Consider the following 22,864-nt stretch of genomic DNA (forward strand, 5'->3'; position numbering starts at 1 on the left):
TCTTACGTTTAAGAAAATAAATAACCTTCCTTCTTTTTATGGGGTGCCCCAACCCATTCACATTCCACGTAGAGAGAGATAGTACACTCATACCAACATTCGACATTTTGATATAATAGAAAAAATAAATTTTGTGCCAAAAAACAAAATTATGAAGACCACATTTCAACATCAATGCAACAATAAAACCCCAAACATCCCCCTGAACAAAACAAACAGAAAAAAGAAAAACGTGCGCATTAACGAAAGCGCCAACCAGCATCAATCCCTTTAAACCCAAAAGGTCCATGTACGCCTATGAGAGCCCCAGCGACAACTTTGCCATCGGATTGCTCAATTTTGCCTCGCAAATTTATAAGGCAAAATTACATAAAATCAAATATTTTTTAAAACAAACCCCAGCCAATAGGCTGAATAAACACAAAGAACGTGTTGACTCATTCACAGAACTGTCTCAAAGGTGTGTTCCTTCACAAAACAAATTCCAGCCGATATAAAGCCGTTCAGTTTCCTCGGTCAGACAAACCAATCTTCAGTGAGCCAGCTGATGAGTGCAGCAGATGACATAATCATTCCAATGTCCCACGAAAATACTCCACAAATCATACTCCAGCCAACAGGAGGCATAAGCACAAGGAACTGACAGATTAATCCATAACTGTTATTTAACAAAACAAGCTCCAACCGCTAGGCAGTCCAGCACAAAAGGAAATGAAACATGCATCCCGGTTCCTCAGATGGTCGAGTCAGTTCACTCGGAGGCCGCATAAAGTATATCCTATGATTTACACAGTCCGCCAACTTTATAAAAGACATCCTTTGTGTGGGCATATAGATATTTTGCTGTCATCTGTTCATTGTAAAAGTGATCTTCCGTCAATGCAAAAGTTTCTTTAAGGAAAAGTGTTAATCAACAAAACAAAACAAACTCCAGCCACTCGGCCAACGTAAAAGGAAACAAAAATGGCACCCAGCTTCCTCTGAAAGCCAGAGTATGAACAGTGAGTCAATCCACTCACAAGAAAAACACCCAATGGTTACTCACCCATTGTTTCAATAAAAGACATTTGCCTGATTGGGACATGTAAATACTTTGCTGCTGTCTTTGGTGTTTATTCTCAGTCTGGCTGGAAACATCAGAGCAAAAGTGATCTTCCACTGATGTAAGAGTTTCTTGCAGTCCTTAAACCGATCACGTTTCTCTCTTGTCGAGATCACAAAGTCCGGGAACAAGAAAATATTGTAATTCTTCCGAGAAAGCTTTCCTTTGCTCCTCGCCTGGCGCAACACGAGATCTTTATAGGATGATCTCAAAGATTTGGCCAGAATCGATCAGGGCCTTCCTCCCTCAGCAGATCTGTGAGCTGGGACTCTGTGAGCTTGCTCGATTTCCAGCTTGTGGCCTGTTATGTCAAGCATACTCGGGAAAAGCTCGTCTAGGAATTTCCCCATATCTCTGCCCTCCTCATGCTCAGGAATTCCAACAATTCGAACGTTATTCCTGCGGCTTCTCTTCTCAAGATCTTCAAGCTTTTCAAGAACACGTTCCAAATCGACTTTGGTCGCGGGCGGATTAGCGGCTAATTCCCTCTCTGATGACTCCAAATAAAGGATTCATTTTTCAACATCTGTCACTCTTGTGACTAGCTCAGAGAATTTTTTCCCATCGCCATAATCATTCGACGTATTACAGCGAGATCCTCCAAGTCCGCAAGTACCTTCGTCAACATCACCGACATGTTGGACAGTTGATGCTGGATTCCTTCTCCCGCCGCGCCATCCAAATCGAGTCCCCGGTCCACAGGCCTGTCTGGGCTTTCATCTTGAACCCGTAAGTGTCTTTTAATGTCTCCAGAGCCCGAGGATTTTGACTTCTTTGCCATGTTTACCTCAGACAGTAAATGTGTAACTGGATGTATTGAATTTCACCGGATTATATCATGAAAATACTAAAAAAAAATTAGCAAAGTTCGCAGAGCTGTCTCTCACACGTCTACCCTTCACATGGCGTCACCGTACTCTCCGATCTTTGTCCTTTTTAAGAATCAGACTGATCTGGGCTTGTGTCATGGTTGGCGGAAGCTTTCCATTCTCTAATGATTCCGTATAAACTTCTAACAAAAGTGGAGCCAGTTCTGTAGCATAAGATCTAAAAATTTCAGTGGCAAAGCCGTCTGGCCCCGGAGCCTTGCCTTTCGGCAAGGCCTTAATTACCTCGCCAAGCTCCTCCAAGTTTATCTTGAATCAAGATAATTTTTTTGCTCATTCGTCAATTTAGGAAGTTCTAATGAGTTTCTAATGTCTTTATCAGTAGACAAAGATCTATATAGATCAATAGAGATCAAGACAAAATTCTTTAAAAGCATTATTAAAATCCATGGCTGAGGTAAATATTTCACCACCAGCAGATTTCACTGAGGGATCTCTCTGCTTTATATAGCTAGCCAAAAGCTTCCCTGCTTTGTCCCCCAACTCAAAATATGACTGTCTTGCCCTGAATAGCCAAAACTCCACCTTCCGCAACAAAATAGTATAATTATCGATTTCAGTCGGGTCAATTCTCTGAGGCCATCAGATGACATTCGGCGCTTCAGCTCTGCCTCGGCACTTTTAATATTCCCTTCCAACTCCACGAGTTCTCGTACTTTGGATTTTTTGATGAATGAGGCATACTGTAGGATCTGACCCCTAAGAACTGCTTTAAGTGCCTCCCAAGCCATGCCCACAGAGGATACTGTGGACCAGTTGGTCTCCATATAGACATTGATTTCAGCCTTTAACATTTGTTGGAATTCAGGATTTTGCAAAAGGCGTGCATTAAAGTGGCAACTATATGATTTCTTTTTCTCCAGATGTGGCAACACTTCTAAATTCACCAGGGCGTGATCTCAGACTAAAATGCTTCCAATTGAACAATCCACAACAGATGAAATGAGGGACTTAGATATACACTATATTGCCAAAAGTATTCGCTCATCTGCCTTTAGACGCATATGAACTTAAGTGACATCCCATTCTTAATCCATAGGGTTTAATATGACGTCGGCCCACCCTTTGCAGCTATAACAGCTTCAACTCTTCTGGGAAGGCTTTCCACAAGGTTTAGGAGTGTGTTTATGGGAATTTTTGACCATTCTTCCAGAAGCGCATTTGTGAGGTCAGACACTGATGTTGGACAAGAAGGCCTGGCTCACAGTCTTCACTCTAATTCATCCCAAAGGTGCTCTATTGGGTTGAGGTCAGGACTCTGTGCAGGCCAGTCAAGTTCTTCCACACCAAACTCGCTCATCCATGTCTTTATGGACCTTGCTTTGTGCACTGGTGCGCAGTCATGTTGGAACAGGAAGGGGCCATCCCCAAACTGTTCCCACAAAGTTGGGAGCATGGAATTGTCCAAAATCTCTTGGTATGCTGAAGCATTCAGAGTTCCTTTCACTGGAACTAAGGGGCCAAGCCCATCTCCTGAAAAACAACCCCACACCATAATCCCCCCTCCACCAAACTTCACAGTTGGCACAATACAGTCAGACAAGTACCGTTCTCCTGGCAACCTCCAAACCCAGACTCGTCCATCAGATTGCCAGATGGAGAAGCGTGATTAGTCACTCCAGAGAACGCGTCTCCACTGCTCTAGAGTCCAGTGGCGGCGTGCTTTACACCACTGCATCCGACGCTTTGCATTGCACTTGGTGATGTATGGCTTGGATGCAGCTGCTCGGCCATGGAAACCCGTTCCATGAAGCTCTCTACGCACTGTTCTTGAGCTAATCTGAAGGCAACATGAACTTTAGAGGTCTGTAGCGATTGACTCTGCAGAAAGTTGGTGACCTCTGCACACTATGCGCCTCAGCATCCGCTGACCCCGCTCTGTCATTTTACGTGGCCTACCACTTCATGGCTGAGTTGCTGTCATTCCCAATCGCTTCCACTTTGTTATAATACCACTGACAGTTGACTGTGGAATATTTAGTAGCGAGGAAATTTCATGACTGGACTTGTTGCACAGGTGGCATCCTATCACAGTACCACGCTGGAATTCACTGAGCTCCTGAGAGCAGCCCATTCTTTCACAAATGTTTGTAGAAGCAGTCTGCATGCCTAGGTGCTTCATTTTATACACCTGTGGCCATGGAAGTGATTGGAACACTTGAATTCAATTATTTGGATGGGTGAGCGAATACTTTTGGCAATATTGTGTGTGTGTATATATATGTATAATTAAAAAAAGTCTATTCTAGAATAAATCTTATGGACTGATGGAAATAAAATTTATAGTCCCTACCAGATGGGTTCAAAAGTCTCCAAATATCTGTAAGACCAAGATTTTTACACATCCTGTGAAGTGTCACTGTTGCTCTAGGGGGCTAACACACTTTTGCTTCACTTTGATCAAGGACTGAGTCCATCAAAAGATTAAAGTCTCCTCCCAATATTATATCATGAGGGGTGCCAGCGGCTTGCAACATCCCTTCAAGATCTACAAAAAAGCCCTGATCATCAGCATTAGGTGCATATGTACAGTGGTGTGAAAAAGTGTTTGCCCCCTTCCTGATTTCTTATTTTTTTGCATGTTTGTCACACTTAAATGTTTCAGATCATCAAACAAGTTACAAAGTAACACCGCATTTCAGAAAAAGAACATCATACCAACAGTAAAATATGGTGGTGGTAGTGTGATGGTCTGGGGCTGTTTTGCTGCTTCAGGACCTGGAAGACTTGCTGTGATAAATGGAACCATGAATTCTGCTGTCTACCAAAAAATCCTGAAGGAGAATGTCCGGCCATCTGTTCGTGACCTCAAGCTGAAGCGAACTTGGGTTCCAAAACACACCAGCAAGTCCACCTCTGAATGGCTGAAGAAAAACAAAATGAAGACTTTGGAGTGGCCTAGTCAAAGTCCTGACCTGAATCCTATTGAGATGCTGTGGCATGACCTTAAAAAGGCAGTTCATGCTTAAACCCTCCAATGTGGCTGAATTACAACAATTCTGCCAAAATTCCTCCACAGCGCTGTAAAAGACTCATTGCAAGTTATCGCAAACGCTTGATTGCAGTTGTTGCTGCTGCTAAGGGTGGCCCAACCAGTTATTAGGTTTAGGGGGCAATCACTTTTTCACACAGGGCCATGTAGGTTTGGATTTTGTTTTCCCTTAAAAATAACAACCTTCATTTAAAAACTGCATTTTGTGTTTACTTGTGTTATCTTTGACATATTTAAACTTGTTTGATGATCTGAAACATTTAAGTGTGACAAACATGCAAAAAAAAAATAATATACCACTGTATATTAGCCAAATTTAACCTTTTGCCCCTGAATTTCTGCCAAAACTATAATGACTCTTCATAATTTATCTTTACTCTGTTTGAGACATTTGAATTGTAGATGCTTACTTATCAATGTAATGACTCCCCTGCTCTTACTTGAGCCAGCACTAAAGAAAATATGTCCACCCCATATCTTCCCAGTTTTTCAGCTTCTTGCGTAGAAAGATGCGTTTCTTGAAGAAACACTAAATCATATTTCTTACATTTAAGAAAAGAAATAACCTTCCTTCCTTTTTATGGGTTGCCCCAACCCATTCACATTCCACATGGAGAGAGAGACAATCCGCTCATTAACATTTGACATCTTGACATATTAGAAAAAATAGATTCAAAAATAAAATTATAAAGACCACATTCTGATATTAGTGCAACAGTCAAACCCCAAACTTCCCCCCGAACCAAACAAACAGAAAAAGAAAAATGTGTGCATTAAACCCACGCACGACAGTGCCAACTGGCGCCCATCTATCTAAACTCAAACAGTCCATGTACGCCTATGAGAGCCCCCGCGACAACTTTGCTATTGGATTGCTCAAGTGCTTCTATAAAAATTTTGTGAGACAGAATTACACAACAGAAAATCTATAAAACAAACTCCAGCCAATAGGAGGCATAAGCACAAATAGCATGTAGATTCATCCACACAACTGTCCCGAAGGTGTGCTACTCCACAAAACAAACTCCAGCCGCTAGGCGGAACCAGCACACAAAGAAACAAAAAAGGCGCTCTGCTTCCTCGGACGTAAATAAAATGTAAATTTTCAGTGAGTCAGGCCCACTCGGCTGCAACATGAGAACCACAGATAACTTACTCAGTCAATGACTTTGTGAAGGACAATGCTTGCTGTGGGCATCTAAATATTTTGTGGCAATCCTTAGTATCTATTCTCAATTTGGCCCGGAACATCAGTGCAAAAGCGACCTTCCGTTGATGTAATTGTTTCTTGCATTCCTTGAATCGACCACGTTTCTCTCGTCGAATTTGCAAAGTCTGGGACAAGAAAATGCTGTGGTTCTTCCAAGAAAGCCTTTCTTTACTCCTCACCTCACGTAACACAAGATCTTTATCGGATTATCTCAGAAATTTGGCCAGAATTGATCGGGGCCTATCTCCCTCCGCGGATCTCCGAGCAGGAACTCTGTGAGCTCATTAGATTTCCAGTTTATGGCCTGTTATGTCAAGCAGACTCGGGAAGAGCCCATCTAGGAATTTCACCATATCTCGGCCGCCTTCATACGGACGTTGTTTCGCCGGTCATGATTCTCCAAGTCTTCCAACTTTTCCCAGACGTGCTCCAAGTCTGCCTTGGTCGCTAGCGGGTTAACAGCTAATTCCCTCTCCTATGACGATCGACGTATTACAACAAGATCCTCCAAGTCAGCATCAAACTTCGTCAGCATTGCTGACATGTTAATCAATTGTTGCCAAATTTCCTTCACTTCACCGTCCAAATTGACTCCCAGGCTTGCGGCCTACTGCTCAGGGTCTTCAGTTTGAGCACGAAAATGTCTTTTAATATCTCCAGAGCCCAAAGATTTTGAATTCTTTGACATATTGTCTTCAACAGTTAAGAATCAGGGTGTATCGAATCTCACTGCTTTGACACAAAAAGTATTAAAACTAGCAAAGTGCACAGAGCTCACCACATGACTCAAACTGATTCTATTCTTAACAATTTAATAACAATTTCCCTTGTGGGATCAATATAGTATATCTTATCTATACTGGACCACTTATAATATGATCATGTCATAAAGCCTTTTGGCTGTTTACACTATGCTGATTTTGCATGACAGCACTTATACGATTAACTTTATTAGCTTCTGTATTAATTGGGTGTTGCTTGTTTTATAATGCATTATAATTGTAGTTATAATTATTTATGGGAAGATATAACTTATTATGTGGTGTATTATGAGGCATTATGAATGCAGTATAATGCATGTATAATGCCTTTACAATGCATTATATATATATATATATATATGGGCTTCATAGAAAATGTTACTGAACTTTCATTCCTTTACTTGGATTTAAGAAAAAAAATCTAAGTAACACCATGAATGCAATACTGTTAATTATAAATGTCAACTGTATGATAACCGTCTCTTTTTAAAACTGCACTATACCCTGAAACCGTGGCACCGTTACATCCCTATTGACTGCTGACTGATTAGCTCTCCTTCACAGTAAGCACCACCTAGCGAAAGTGCTGGGGGAAACCCAACCTGCAGCTAGGCAGATGTCTTCAAGGGAAACACCGTTAGACAATGCCCACAAAGAGGCCATGCCTCTTGTGGTGTGAGGTTTAACTCCCAATAGGGCACTGTATGCCTCTGACTGCGCTAAGAGCAACCAGTCGTCGAGGTAATTTATAACTTGCACGGCGACACATTTCGTGAATGTGCGAGGAGCCAGGGATAAGCCGAAGGGCAGGACTTTGAACTGGTAAGCAGTCCACTCAAAGGCAAATCTCAAGAATGGCCTGTAATGAGGGACTATGTGCACATGAAAGGAAGTGCCTTTCAGGTCAGTTGACCTGAACCAGTCCATAGGGCTAACATGAGACTGAATTTGCTTCCGAGTAATCATTTTGAATGGGAACTTTGCAAGTACCCAGTTCAAGTGCCATAGTCCACCATCTTTTTTTGTTTTGTTTTTTTTGTTTTTTTGTCGACTTGAAAATAGTAGCTTAAAATCCACTGTGGGCATCGTTCGTCGATATCGACTCTATCACATCTTTTGCGAGCAGACTTAATATCTCTGAACGGAGAACCGGCGTGTCCCGCACGGTTATGGAGGAGGAAATAACGGTAATGAAAGGAGGCGGACGCCTTGCGAACTGTATCACGTAGTTGTGCGAGCACGTAGCAGAATCTCATTTCTGGCTCGCGACTGCTGGGAAAGTGTGAGGGCTATTAGGCTACATTGATGTTCTTAAAATCTCTGTGTTGCGACATAGGCAGTCTTCTGGCATGTTGCCAACCATAGTGTTCACAAACCGGGTGAACCGTCTTGCATTACAGAGGAAATTACACACTCTTTTCCTGGCTCACATCGGCGTGAAGTGTGTTTAATAAGCACTGCAAGGCGACAGCACCAGAGACTTGAATTCTCATTGAATAGGGAGAACATCATGTCATAATAAGCTGTTTGTGCAGCTCTGGAAAGAACGACACCGGCTGCGAAACACTGGGCTTCTGCTTCAACTTTCAGAAAGAAACCAGCACCACAACGAGCACCACTGTACGTATAACAGCGATCGTGCACACCAGACAGGAGAAAATAAGCTTAAGCAAACTCTTTTTATGATTGTGCTTATACAAATACATGCAAACACAATCAGGCTCTAGCGCTTATGTTACACACTACAGAAAATCCCAATAAAATTCCAATAATTCCAGTCATTCGAAGGAAACTTTTTTTTTTTTAGGCCCACAAGCTGTAGAATAATCCGGTTGCCACAGGGATTAAACTCTGATCCATCTGCTTTAAGAGTGCAGGTCTTGACAGCGATTCCAGTAGAGAAAAATCCAGTTCACGTGCAGAGTACGAGAGAGACATCTCGCTACCCTGAAGGAGAAAATTCAGAGGAGATAGATCACAATGTGTCTTAGGTGCATTTACACCTGACTTTTAATGTGGGCAAGTGGAATCCGATAGCAGTCTGTTCACCGCGAACACATGTTAATGCAAGGTGTAAATGGGGCCTTAGCTTCAGGTTATTACTACATGGGGGAATGAATAAGTATCTATTATAGTCACTTTGGATTAAATCATCAGCAACATTACTAATTAGTAATTAAATGGGGGTGGTGTGGTGTTGTGGTTGAAGAGCTGATAACTGGAAGGTTGTTGGTTTAATCTCCACATGAATTAAATGACTCCATAACCATTACCAAAACCATTACCACAGTCTTTACTTCAATTACTATGAGCAATTACATTACTTTTGGTTCTGTTTGTATTCCTTATTCATTGTGTCCATTACTAACAGCGTTTAATTTGATTAGTTTACACAAGTGTCTTTATTTGTCATGTTTAGTGGAGGAAAATAGTAATTTAAGGGAACAATCGAAAAACTCCACAAAGTCTGAATTGGAGTTTTTTAGTATTTTGTCAATGTCTGTTAGCTTTGAGGTGTTCTTTGCTAGAGTATTCTAACAAATTGACAAAATTAACTTTTAGTAGATTTAAGTGTTTAAAATGTAGTCTTTAATTTGAATGGCTGTCTTTGACAGTTGTTTTTTGCCCTTATGTTAATTTGATCTGTGAAGGGAATGTCAGCAACCTAATGCAATTCCTTAACATACAGTATCATAAACTTAGACTATTTACAGGTACTGTATGTAGCCTAGTATTTTACTTTGAATATTAAAAACATTAAGCCCTTTGGGTAGTAACAGTGCAGTATCAGAAATGAACAACCATTAAGAGGCAATATTTGCCCTCCGCATTTCATTCTCAGGGGCATTTTTACCTTTGTTTTTTAACCGTATAAAAAGATAATGTGTGTGTCATCTTTTTAGGTTAAATACTTTAACCAGTTCATTCTTAACATTAACAAGGGATAAAATGCATAACTAGGAATAGAAATTTGCTAAATATCCATAATTCAAGTCTGAACATAAAGAGAATTCTGCATCATCAATGCCATTGTTTGTGCTAAATTGCAGGTAGAGCTTTGGGTAGCTTGTCTCAGCCGCCAGCATGTCTGGCACGGCCACAGTGCTACAGCAGTTTGTGAGCGGCCTCAAGAGTCGCAATGAAGACACACGTGCCAAAGCTGCCAAAGAACTCCAGCACTACGTCACCACTGAACTCCGAGAGGTAAACTATACTACTTTAAAATTATTTACACTATTAAATTTCATCAAAACATTTCCACAACACTTCCTTTGCTAAATATATATGTACTGCCTCTGTAGTAAGCTGTCGATTACCAAAGACAATAATTTTCAACTTAATGTGTTTAAAATTAACAAGGATACCAGGAAGAGACTAACACAACTGTACGTGCATAACCACACGTCTTTGCTAATGTAGTGCAAATTCTACTAACAGAAAATTCATCCGCCTAGAAAAGTACTCCCACTTCAAAAAGACAATGGAGACAATTTTACAATTAAAATAAATTTTTTGTTGAATAAGTCATAAGTGCTTAAGTATCAATACAAGCTGCACATTTCTGCTTTTAAACCTCCCAGAAGGTGGCCCGTAAACTACCGTTGTAAGTGCATTAGTGTGACTGCATCCCTCAGTCTGTAGAAGTCCACATGGAAATGAGTAGAAATGGTTGTCTGTGGTAATCAACATCAAGACACAAAATAAAAAAAACAACAACATTAGGTTAAAAATAAAAAACAACAACAACAGAATATTCCTGTTTTAATGTTTGTTTGTTTTTTGCTTCTGATTCAAGCTGAGCCAAGATGAAGCCACTACCTTTTATGATGAACTGAACCACCATATATTTGAGCTGGTTTCCAGCTCAGATGTGAATGAGAAGAAAGGTGGTATCCTTGCTATAGGTGAGTCTCAACCATCATCTACTGCAGTGATTCTCAATTTTCTTTGGTCATGCCCCCCTTTGAAACAAGAAGAACTTTTTAAATAAAATGTCTGACTCTCTTTTTTTTTTTTCTTGCCCATTCTAATTTCATATCTAATATTTAATGTATCCTAAATACACACAATTAAATAATAGTTTCACACTTTATGCATAATTTTACAAAATTACAGCTTGATTGGAAATGAAATATTCTTCTCATGAGTTACATTTCCCTGGATTTTCAAACTTTAACTAAAAAAATTGACTTTCAAGCATCCCATGTCTCATATTTCATCTCAAGCTTGCTCTTCACTGACACTTCAATGAGACTGTCAACTTAGTAAACAAGCACATTTACTTTATTATGGGCCCATAAGTAAATAAGTGAATTAAGGGGCCAAATTGTTTGGTGTAGTGGACGCCACAACTATGGCACAATTTAAAAAAAATTATATAATAATATAATAATTTTCCCACAATAAATATTGAAATGCTTAGTGTTTAAATTTCACTTATTTTTTTATCATCATAGTTTAAAACAGATAATAATTTGTATTATTATGGATAATAGACTTTTACATTTTAATATTGAAAATCTGGGTCTGGGACAAGAAAAGGCATTTGAAAAGTAGCAAAAACAAAGGATAATGGCCTGGTGAAAAAAAAAAAAAATCCTGTTTAGTTTTACTTTGACCCTAATAATAATAATAAAAAAAAGAGTTCTGTTAGTTTTAATAAAAATCAACCCTTTGGATGCTGAAGTGAAGTAGACAAATGGCTTTATTAGCTAGCTGATGAGCAGAATTCAACACATCATGACAGCTACATGTTTAGGTTTGCAATGCATAAAAACAAATGTAATTGTTTAAGGAATAAAAGATTTAGTAACAATGCAGCATCACAGGTCACACATCCGGAAACACATGCCAACTCGCTTGTCTTACTGTTTAGCCCTACCATGTAAATGTTTTGTCACTGGTGATGTGTTTTGTTTAAAGTGCTTAGGCAGTCATTGTGTGCTGATTGTCTCTCCAGTGAGTTTGATTGGCGTTGAGGGGGGCAATGCCACCAGGATCAGCCGCTTTGCCAACTACCTGCGTAACCTGCTGCCCTCCAGTGACTCTGTTGTCATGGAGATGGCCTCTAAAGCCATGGGTCACCTGTCAATGGCAGGAGACACCTTCACAGCAGAGTATGTGGAGTTTGAGGTGAAGAGAGCTCTGGAGTGGCTGGGAGCGGACAGGAATGAGGGCAGACGGCACGCTGCGGTATGTACAAACTCATCTGCTTTGGTTTTAAAGTAGACATGAAGAATTGGAGGCTAAGGCTCGAAAATACTCTGTGCAAGTATGTGATAAGTCCGATCTTTAGCCTTTAGTCTGATGTAACCTGACATGATTTGTCGCTGTTTTCTTGTTGCAGGTTCTGGTTCTGCGGGAGCTGGCAGTCAGTGCGCCCACGTTCTTCTTCCAGCAGGTGCAGCCATTTTTTGATAACATCTTCTATGCAGTGTGGGACTCAAAGCAGGCGATCCGGGAGGGTGCAGTGTCCGCACTCAGAGCCTGTCTGATCCTCACCACACAGAGAGAGACCAAAGAGATGCAGAAACCTCAATGGTATAAGGTCAGTGTCAGCACAACTAGAGCCGTCTACATGTTGCTTTTAAAAGCAGTTGACCGTTATCAAGGTCACTGTTGCTTTTTAATAAATGTAACGTCTCTAACTGTACCCTTTGTCCATAGTTAGCATTGTGGGTAATTCTTCTCAGAAGTGTTTTTTAATGTGTTTATTATTATTATTTTTTTATTTTTTATAATGAACAGCAAACATTTGAGGAAGCTGAGAAGGGTTTTGATGAGACTCTGGCAAAAGAGAAGGGTATGAATAAAGACGATCGTGTGCATGGAGCTCTGCTGATTCTTAATGAACTTGTGCGAATAAGCAGCATGGAGGGAGAGGTATGACAGTCCAAATGCCAAAGACTGCATGAAACACAACACTAAATAATATTAATTTACTGTTTGCTTTTCTTTCATTCTTTTGTGTATTCGTTTGCTATTGTCCATTATTTTGTTCTATTATTTGTTGTTTTGCTTGTTCTTTACTTTGTTTTTTAGGGATGTACCGATATGAATTTTTTTTTGGCCAATATCGATTTTAATTAAAAAAAATATATAAAAAAAAACAAAAAAACAGCAACATTGGTTTTGTTCAGGAATTATGTTTTAAAAATGTATAAAGAGGTACAAAAGCTTTTTATTGTTCTAACAACAAATAATTTCCATTGAACTTGGATTGAATCTGTTGAAATCATGACAGACCAAAATGTTAAAGAGAGCCACAAGGAAAGATGAAGTAAATATAAAAAGATAAAAATAAATAACTATTGAAAAATAACTATATATCAAAGCACAATGATTGAAAAGGTTATTTTTGTACTTCTAAAACATTTTTGTACTTCTGTTTTTGCGGTTCAAAACAACAGATCTCACATTTGACATCTTTATTTCTTGTTCAGTAATTTGTGAAATCTTTCACTCTTTTCATTTTTTAATTCTCTCTGTCTTTCTCTCTCAGCGAATGCGTGAGGAAATGGAGGAGATCACGCAGCAGCAGATAGTTCATGATAAGTACTGTAAAGAGTTGATGGGTTTCGGCACAAAGCCTCGTCACATCACGCCATTCACCAGCTTCCAATCAGTGCAGCCACAGCAGTCTAATGCTCTGCTGGGTCTGCTGGGCTACAGCACGCCGCAGGGCTTCATGACTTTTGGAGCTATGCCTGTTCCTTCCAAGAGCACGCTGGTGGAGAGCCGCTACTGCAGAGAACTGATGGAAGAACGCTTTGACCAGGTGATCAGTGATTGGATTTATTAGGGTAATGTAGAGGCTATGGCAAGCTCTGCTGACCTAGACAGCATTTTAAAGGATCATAGACACACTTCTGACATGAAGGCTGTTTCAAAATATTGACTTCTAAATTCTAGATAAATTTGTGCAGCTATGATTTCCATTGAGGTGAAAGAAGACGTGAGTTGCAACAGATGTTCTTAGTTGACAGTTTAAAATGTCATTTGATTTGCGCATTTCTCTTACATCATCAGTGAACATTAGAATATCATTCTAACAATATGAATTTACATTTACATTTATTCATTTAGCAGATGCTTTTATCCAAAGCGAATAGAACAGAAGTGATTCATCCTAAGAATGCAGTGATAAGATTAGTTCTGTAATACTGCACAAGTAGAGAGGAAAAGTGAGAGACTGTGGTAAAATGTTTATTTTATAAGAAGCAGAAGAAAGAATACTTGTTGTTATTGCATTTGTAGGATTGGGTCAAATGCCTGTGAAAGAGAAGCATCTTTAGATGTTTCTTGTAGGTGACTAGAGAATCAGCTGCTTGGGTGGTGTTTGGCAGGTCATTCCACCAGCGAGGAACGGTTGTAGTGAATGTCCCGGAGAGTAATCTTGTTTTTTTTTTTTTTTTGTTTTTTTTTAAAGCCTCTGTGAGATGGCACCACGAGGCACCACTTACCCACTGATCTTAAACTTCTGGAGGGCACATAGGAAGGCTCTGCTCAGATAGGAAGGGTCTGATCTTCCTAATTTTATACAGCGCAAACCTGCGTGTTCGAGCTGTTCTTTCAATGTGGTCTGTGAAGTTCAACTGATCGTCAAACATGACCTCGAGATATCTGGCTGTCCTGGATGGTGTAATTGTTGATGAGTCTAGTTGAATGGAAAAGTTATGATGAACTGCTGGATTTAACCATGTATTATGCTGCATTTCCTAAAAAGGTTACTGGCCAAATAGTGAGTTGATTACTCAAACTCCGGTATTGTTTCTCCCTCAATATACAGAGGCAGAATATTTGTAAGAATGAACAGAAGAAGAGCTATATGGCTTTATAATAGATTCTCGAGTGCACAGGACAACGTTTTGAGTGTGCACATGCACTTTCTGAGCAAGAGCTGGGAGATTTCTTAGAGCAGCATGTATTTGTGAGTTCTCATCCAGTTTTATACGAGAGCAAATAGTGCGAGCAGAGAGATTTGTGATCACACGACCGGTACATGTACTTTCGCATGATATGCATGCATGTGCTCTCAACATTAACAGTATTAGAGACATAGAGCTACAGTCTATTAAGCTGGACTATGGTCTATTAAGCAATTAATTTTCATTCATCTTCACAATACATTTTATTGTATTTATTTATCTTTTGATTTTACTTGGTGAATTTATAATCATTCTCTGCGCCTCCCCTAACGCCCTGGTGCCTCCATGGGTTTGAAAAACCATGGTATTGGAATAAACCACTTTGAATATTATCATGAGTCATGTCTTTGCTTTTGTATCAGGTGTGTCGTTGGGTGCTGAAATACAGGACCAGTAAGAATCCACTGATCCAGATGACTATACTTAACCTGCTGCCACGACTCGCTGCCTTTCAGCCTCATACATTCACTGGTAACCTGCCGTTACGTGACCCTAACTTACTTCAAATGCTTCAGTGTTGAATATATTCTCACATGTTAGAAATCTAATAAAATATGAGCATGTAAGATTTTAAAAGTTGTCCACCAATTATTAATGTTGGACCAATGATTTTGATTGTTTGTCCTCCACCCACAGATCAGTATTTACAGGACACAATGGGTCACCTGCTGGGCTGTCTAAAGAAAGAGAAGGAGCGTACAGCAGCGTTTCAAGCACTGGGGCTGCTGGTGGTGGCTGTGAGGGCAGAGATTCAGCCCTATCTCACCAAGATCCTGGAGATCATCAAAGCTGCACTGCCACCTAAAGATTTTGCACACAAGTAAGAACCTGCAATTGCCATTCAAACACAAACCTGCATCAGTTATGATATACAGAGTGATTGTGGATGATCTGGTGTTGCGGTTCTTATACACTGACTGTTTAGAGGCTTTTAACCCTCTGGGGTCGACGGACGCGTTGGCGCGTCCTGCTGGATTTTTTCCTCATAACGGCGGAAACAACTTAAAATACTCAGTCATTTTTGGGCATACTTTTATTTGTGTACACTCACGATAACAACAAAACCTTGAGCTTTTGTAAAATAAAGAAAATAAACAGGGTGCGCTTTCAGCCGTCTCTGTCTCCGCGTGCATCATTCTGAAACGCGTCACAAAAATGAACTGAAACTCCGCAAATATTTATCATACAAACATGAAACATATGTCTAAAGAAAGCTTAAAATGTCTACTTTTAAATAAAACAATTCAAATTTAAAACAAATATTCTCCTGCAATGTAATCTGTATGAAACAAAGCGATGTACAGTTTCTCCTGGCTCAGCTAATTATCCCTAATGAGATCACACCCACCAGCAGAGCATGTTATTCATACGATGATGTGCTGAGTTGATCAATGCAAATGGTAAACGCCCACCATTAAGGCAACAGTGCCTTAAAAACATCAAGTTCATTCACTTTTCTGCGCATTTGGAAGATGGCATGCTACACAGGTGAGGAAGCTCTTCAGATGGTCCTGGATAGTGACGAAGAGTTCACATTTTTCTCAGAAGAGCGTGAGTCTGACGAGGAACGTTTGCATTTTGAAGAGTGACTTGTCCAGCCGAGGATACAATTTCGGATGAGTAAGTCATTTAGTTTTACTTACATATTAGTTGATATGCTATTTTATATAAACATGGACATATTTTACTAGTTGGACTAATTCCAGACTTGCCAGCCAGTTTTCAGAGCATTGAAATTTGAAATATGTCCTATTAGGCAAGTGTAAGTTACATTTAAATGTTGTTTCGGCTAAAGCAGGTATTTAAATTGTATGCTGTATGATATAAATGTGATATGTAATATGATATAAAAATAATATGAATGTTTAGATTATATTTTAACTAGTGTTTATGCTGCTTCATTATCATCAACGAAGCTTGTTCATGCAAATATCTATTCGGGTGTAAATGTATAAAATGTGCTGTAAATATGCCCATATTAGAAAATCAGCATATTAGAATGATTTCTGAAGGATCATGTGACACCTGAAGACTGCAGTTATGATGCTGAAAATTCAGCTTTGATCACAGGAATAAATTGCATTTTACAATATATTCAAATAGAAAAAAGTTATTTTAAATTGTAAAAATATTTCACAATATCACTGTTTTTGCTGTATTTTGGATCAAATAAATGCAGCCTTGGTGAGCAGAAGATACTTTTTTAAAAAACAATAAAAAATCATACAGATCTAAAACTTTTAAACGGTAGTGTAGGTCTAAAGTTTTTAAAGTCTTTATGTAAAGAAAATGTATAGTCAGATTACTTCTTTTAACTTAAACTACAAACAGTACATTCAAACAATACAGACAAAGTCTCCTTCCATACATTCTCTCTCAGGGGAGTGGTCTTTGTCTCCTTAGGTGTGAATCACATCAATATTCACGATCATCCACGCCTCCTCGCATATGGCCTTTCTAACACTAAAAGTGTCTTACAAAAGTTAAATGACTATATTGTTTTGTATGAATGAGTGATCAGGATGGTTTTCACAATTTTTGTAGCAAAAACTCTAGGCTACAAGATCCAGTTCTCAAAAGTCTTGTGAACAAATGTTTAGTATGTGTTATATGGCCATATTTCAGTGACTTAAAATTTTTGTTTTTTCAAAAACCATGCATAAACATCATTTTCTCAAAAATACAAACATGTACATACATGTTCACATATTATTGTAGCCCAGATTGTGCTGAATACAGTGTTATCAGACTTTAGCCATTAATATGTTTTTAAGCAACTGAAAAAAGCACAAATGTCAAGGCACGTCAAAACTTCTCCAGGGCCCAAAACACATCAGACTCCAGAGGGTTAAAACCGTTAACCATGATAGGCCATGCTTTATGGCGATTTTACAGTGGTTAAAGTCACTACTGTTTCACTAAATGTCTGATGTGGAGAATACTGTGTAGCATTTGTTTTTCATCATCTTGTGTTTTGTAATGTTTCAGGAGGCAGAAGACCATGCAGGTGGATGCCACTGTGTTCACTTGCATCAGTATGCTGTCTAGAGCCATGGGCCCCAGCATCCAACAGGACGTCAAGGAACTCTTGGAGCCCATGCTAGCTGTTGGCCTCAGGTACAGTATAATCAAAGCACTTTCTGTTGTCATGTATGGTTTTGAATATGATTCTGACAAAAATGGAGCAGCTGTATGAGCAAATGGCGTTCTTTTGGTTCTATGCCTTTGTGCTGCTGCGTCTGCCATTTTATTAAAGCAATATGACACCAGAAAGCAGAAATTAAATTAACCATAAATAAGAGGTGTTCTTTCGTGTTGTGCCTAAAACCCCCTTAAAGTCACTGAAACACACGTAAGTGGCTCCTGCCAGCTATGCTAGGGTGGGCTGGGGGATGTCATAGGTGGGCACTTGAGATGCGGGGGGTGGGGGGTACCTAGACTACTAATTTTAATGTAATTAATTGGTGTTACATGGTGTAATTGTTAAGATTATAAGGCCCAAGATAACTATATTTTACACTTATTCCCTATATTAAAAATATATTGACATAAATAAATAGCTAAACATTGTGCATAATCATATGATTGAAGTGGGCACTGACAGTCTTTTTCTTGGTATACTACCTCCATTACTAAGAAATAAAATAAAGCTATACACTTGTAGAGTAATTAGAATTACAGCCTTAAAGTAAATTACAGACAAATCAGAGTCCCACGAATGCAAGGATGGAGTGGAGAGAAATAATATCAAGGAGAAAAACAAGGATGGAGTAGTATTGTATATAAATATATACAAATAAGATTAAGAACCTAAAATTTGACACAGATGGGAACTGCTTACAGAATTATATAATATTAAATTATGACAATTCTTTCTGTTTGACTTTTCTTTTTGACAGAAATGTAATTGGCAATTATACTGCCCTACAAAGGCAAAACGCAAAATTGAGTTCTGACTGAAACAGGTCTCTTATGATCTGTCAGGTGATAGACAAGTTTGTCTCATATGCTGAAATTCAGAGAAACCATTGTGTGAAATAATTCAAGCCATTTTTCTCAGTTTCAATGTTAGTTAATGAGTATTGCCTTTGTAGGGTAATAAAGGCTATTGATATTTTTACCAGTGAAACTTGTGTGTAATGTCATTTAGGGAAATATACAGGAATATGGATGGATGAATGGATAGAATGTAATGCTATTTAATCACCAGAGGTTATTTTCATGGGAAAAACAGAGTAGTTTAAAGTGCAGTGACAAACAATAAACAACAAACTATCACAGCACTGTAAAAAGATGTATATAAAAGAGATGTTAGAAGACACGACACTGAACTAACAACAGGGGAAACGGAAGCACACATCCTGCAAAACACTGTACCATCAGCTAATATTGGCTGGGATGGTGCTTTATGATAGAGGCCTGCACTCCTGCGGGACCCGACACAGCAGAGTGCGACATGGGACAAGTTTAATCGCTGAGTGAAGGTGCGGGCGGGCTGATGTGTGAGCAGGAGCGGGAGAACTCACGGGACTCACGCAAATTATAAATATCTAAAAAATAAAATGGAAGTTTCTTGAATTTTTTTCATGTATTTAAAGTACAGAATGTGTTATTTGTCTATTGCGCAAGAGCAACACAAAAATTAATGATTTACAGGCCCAGGGTTGGTGGATAATTCATACAAATTCTTCCTTGTGGAAAGTACAGTACCGTTTAGTGGTATATATGTTAACGCTTTATTAAAGAAAGGTACAAACAAAACTTTGAAACCAACCAAAGGTCAGTCAGACATTTGGCAACGTTAGAGTTTTATCAAAAGTTTTTTTCTCTTTCCATTTTTTATTTTCGGATGGGAATTGTAAAAAAGTAGCCTATGATACTGGAGTGGGACAGAATAGGGGAGCAGGACTGAGAAATACCTGTGGGCTTTTGCGGGTGGGAGCGGAACAAAATATGAAATTGTTTTGTGGGAGTGGGACAGAATCTCGTGGAAGCAGATCTGAAAAATCCATCCCGTGCACACCTCTTCTTTATAATTCAGGTCCAGTATTTCACGAACACCCGCAGCACGACTATGGGGAGCTGATGTGGAGGGAGAGGGAGATATTTGATAAGAGGGAGTCTGTGGTATATTAACAGCAGCCACATGGCCACTGCAAGAGACACCACCAGGCTTCTTTATGGGCACTAAATTAGATAAAATACATTTAGATTTTGGTTTGTTTCTCACCAAAGCTCATCGTATGCTTTCATAACAAGCATGAATCTCATGGAATAATTTATTAGACTTCTGAATTATACTTTTGCATCCTTTGGAACGTTGAAGAGGTGGTCACCATAAACTGCCATTGTGTGACATTACTGAGCACAATTTTTTTTTCACAATTTCTCCCTTTGTGTTAAGAAAGAAAGTCATATGGGGTTATAACAACATGGGTGAGTAAACAATGACTGCATTTTCATTTTTTGATGAACTAACCCTTTAAGAGGAACCAGACTCTGCTGGGGTAGCCAGTCTGGCTCCCTTGGCTTTACAGTATATGAGCATATGCCAATATTAATTAGCTATATAGTAGGCCTACATGTAATAAATAAGCCATGTATTCATTAAATAGATTAAATGATGAACATTTTCAATATGCAAGTAAGGCAATAGGGCTGGGTGATATGGAAGAAATATTTTTACAATATATATTTTTTTTTAAATACATCAGTTACATCATCAACATCAATATACAGTTACATCATCAACCCCCCTGCCCCTACTGCAGATGGATCTGTGATTATTTTTCAAGTGCTTCACTTCCACCAGTCGATTTTTTTTTTTCTTTAAAAATGAAATTAATTTATTCAAACAAGAATAACTTAAAATATATTTTTTAATTAATTTATATTTATTCATTTAGCAGACGCTTTTATCCAAAGCTGCTTATAAAATGAGGGAGAATACAACAAGCAATTCATCATCAAGCATATTAAGGCATTATTATGAGTACTGCCATGGTAAAACTTTAAATTCTCACATGTGAGACTCATTAGCCTTTATTCATTAGCCTTAATGAAAAACAAAAAACAACAATACATTTTATATAAAATTTTATTTATTATAATTGACCCGGCTAGTCGGTAGTGGTAGACTTGCACAGAGTGGTTCAATTGAAACCACGCTCATAGCCTAATCGAAATATATATGTGCTTATTTTATGTGATATGCCTGTAAAGTTACAGAGGATGGTATGGAGTAGTGAAAAGCTCAAGTTTTTTAATGACATACAGTATGTGGATTTATAGCCAAGGGGCAGTGCAGTGTTTAGCTCTGGTAAAATATGTTGTACTTGGGTTTGAAACTCGTTTTTTCTTAATTTTTTGTTTGTCATGTGGAAGGTACAATACTAGGGATGTGCAAAATGACAGATTTTCAAAATCAACTATTCGATGGGTTATGTCGATGGTTAGTTGATTAGTCAGTCAATAAAGCCCTGTATAGACCTTATTCAGACTAGCTCCATATTTAATTGTGAGGGATATACTTACCATCTCTTCAATGGCACGAACGGTATGAAGCTGTATAAAGCAACTCGATCACATCTTATTTTCCACAATTCAAGTTGTCTGGAGTCCTTTGTATACTGAGTGTTCTTGGACAGATATTTTTTCATAATTTAAACATTTTAAACTGCAGTACAGCCCATTGAAGAGACTAAGTCTATTCCTCACAGCCTCGTTGTCATATCCATTAAAATTCAAAGATGGTGCTAGCGTGAATAGGCTGGAGTAATTTCCACAAGACACACTCGTTTCTTAATAATAGGCTATAGATGCTAAGCACATCACCTTAGTAGGGTAACAGTTAGGCTATTCAAAAAATAAATCCGCTTAACTATAATCTTTGCATGCACAAAACTGTCAAAGTCATCAAAACAGAGACTTACGGATTATGTATGAAACATTGCTCCGAGCCGAAAAGTCCGATAGTAAAATATAGTTTTGAGGCATTGTTTGCTGTAGCAGTGTTTTTCACCCTTAATGCATGTTTTGTCAACACCTTTTGTTGTTTGTGTCTTCATTACATAGAGTAAAAATCATTAATTTGAGTATAAACTAAGTAAAAACAATAGAAATATTAATAACACACAGAATGCCCAAAACATTATGCATAGCTGCACATAAAATCGATGTGATAGCATTCATAGATATACATGAATATCTGTGAATATGATGATAGTGTTCGGGTGTATAAACTGAGCACAAAACAAGAAATAAGAGCAGAAATGGAATTGTAAATTTACATAGGTGTGAAATAATGTAATGCATTTTAATGAGCTGAAAATTTAGCCTACCTCTATTTCATAAATGAATTCCAAGCGCTAAATTCTTGTGTTAATTCTTCTAATTTCAACTACAGAGTATTTAGACCTACACTTAAAAAATCTAAATGTAGAAATAAAAATTACACATCAATTATATCAAATATCAACTTTATTAGAACAATCCTACCAAAAATGCAACAACAAAAGGTAGCCTACCTTACTCTTAGTCGATAGGCCGAACGTCAGCGTTTCAAAATACCACGATGGTAAATGAATAGGCCTATATGTATATGAAGAAAAAAATAAAAATCGATGTCAATGCTTTTAAAATAAGAAAATAAAAAACTGAACAGGGCAGCAAATTTTAAACGGGCCTCACCATGTCTAAATTAAATGTGTTTCAAATGCCAGCTTGTTATCCGCTGAGAGACAATATTTGTTTTTTTATTTATGAGAGAATCAATAAGAAAAAGGGCTCTACCCATAAAAACGCAAACAGAATATAATAAAAATTGTCAAGATATTTCACAGACAACAATGGCTTAATCATTCATGTGTCTACATAATTTTATTCAGCAACAAAAGCTACATGTTTAGGAAGGAGATGTGAGTGAAGCCTGTTTACTCCTGCCGCAGAAAACACTCTCTTGGCTGGAACAGACGTGGAAGGGACA

At 38.6% G+C, this 22,864-nt stretch overlaps 1 protein-coding gene across 2 annotated transcripts in view; it reads left to right on the top strand.

The window, feature by feature from the left end:
• mtor (mechanistic target of rapamycin kinase) overlaps window positions 1-22,864 on the top strand; it is a 317,851-nt gene that overhangs the window by 4,608 nt on the left and 290,379 nt on the right. For both annotated transcript variants that reach the window (XM_051670135.1, XM_051670136.1), the window contains exons 2-10: window positions 10,003-10,156; window positions 10,749-10,857; window positions 11,913-12,145; window positions 12,300-12,500; window positions 12,701-12,835; window positions 13,455-13,730; window positions 15,243-15,351; window positions 15,517-15,700; window positions 17,869-17,997. In XM_051670135.1, the coding sequence (XP_051526095.1) occupies window positions 10,037-10,156; window positions 10,749-10,857; window positions 11,913-12,145; window positions 12,300-12,500; window positions 12,701-12,835; window positions 13,455-13,730; window positions 15,243-15,351; window positions 15,517-15,700; window positions 17,869-17,997 (1,496 nt within the window). In that variant the 5' untranslated portion in view covers window positions 10,003-10,036. The remainder of the gene's footprint in view (window positions 1-10,002; window positions 10,157-10,748; window positions 10,858-11,912; window positions 12,146-12,299; window positions 12,501-12,700; window positions 12,836-13,454; window positions 13,731-15,242; window positions 15,352-15,516; window positions 15,701-17,868; window positions 17,998-22,864) is intronic.

This window comes from Myxocyprinus asiaticus, chromosome 33, assembly GCF_019703515.2.
Source record: "Myxocyprinus asiaticus isolate MX2 ecotype Aquarium Trade chromosome 33, UBuf_Myxa_2, whole genome shotgun sequence".
Classification (NCBI taxonomy): Eukaryota; Metazoa; Chordata; class Actinopteri; order Cypriniformes; family Catostomidae; genus Myxocyprinus; species Myxocyprinus asiaticus.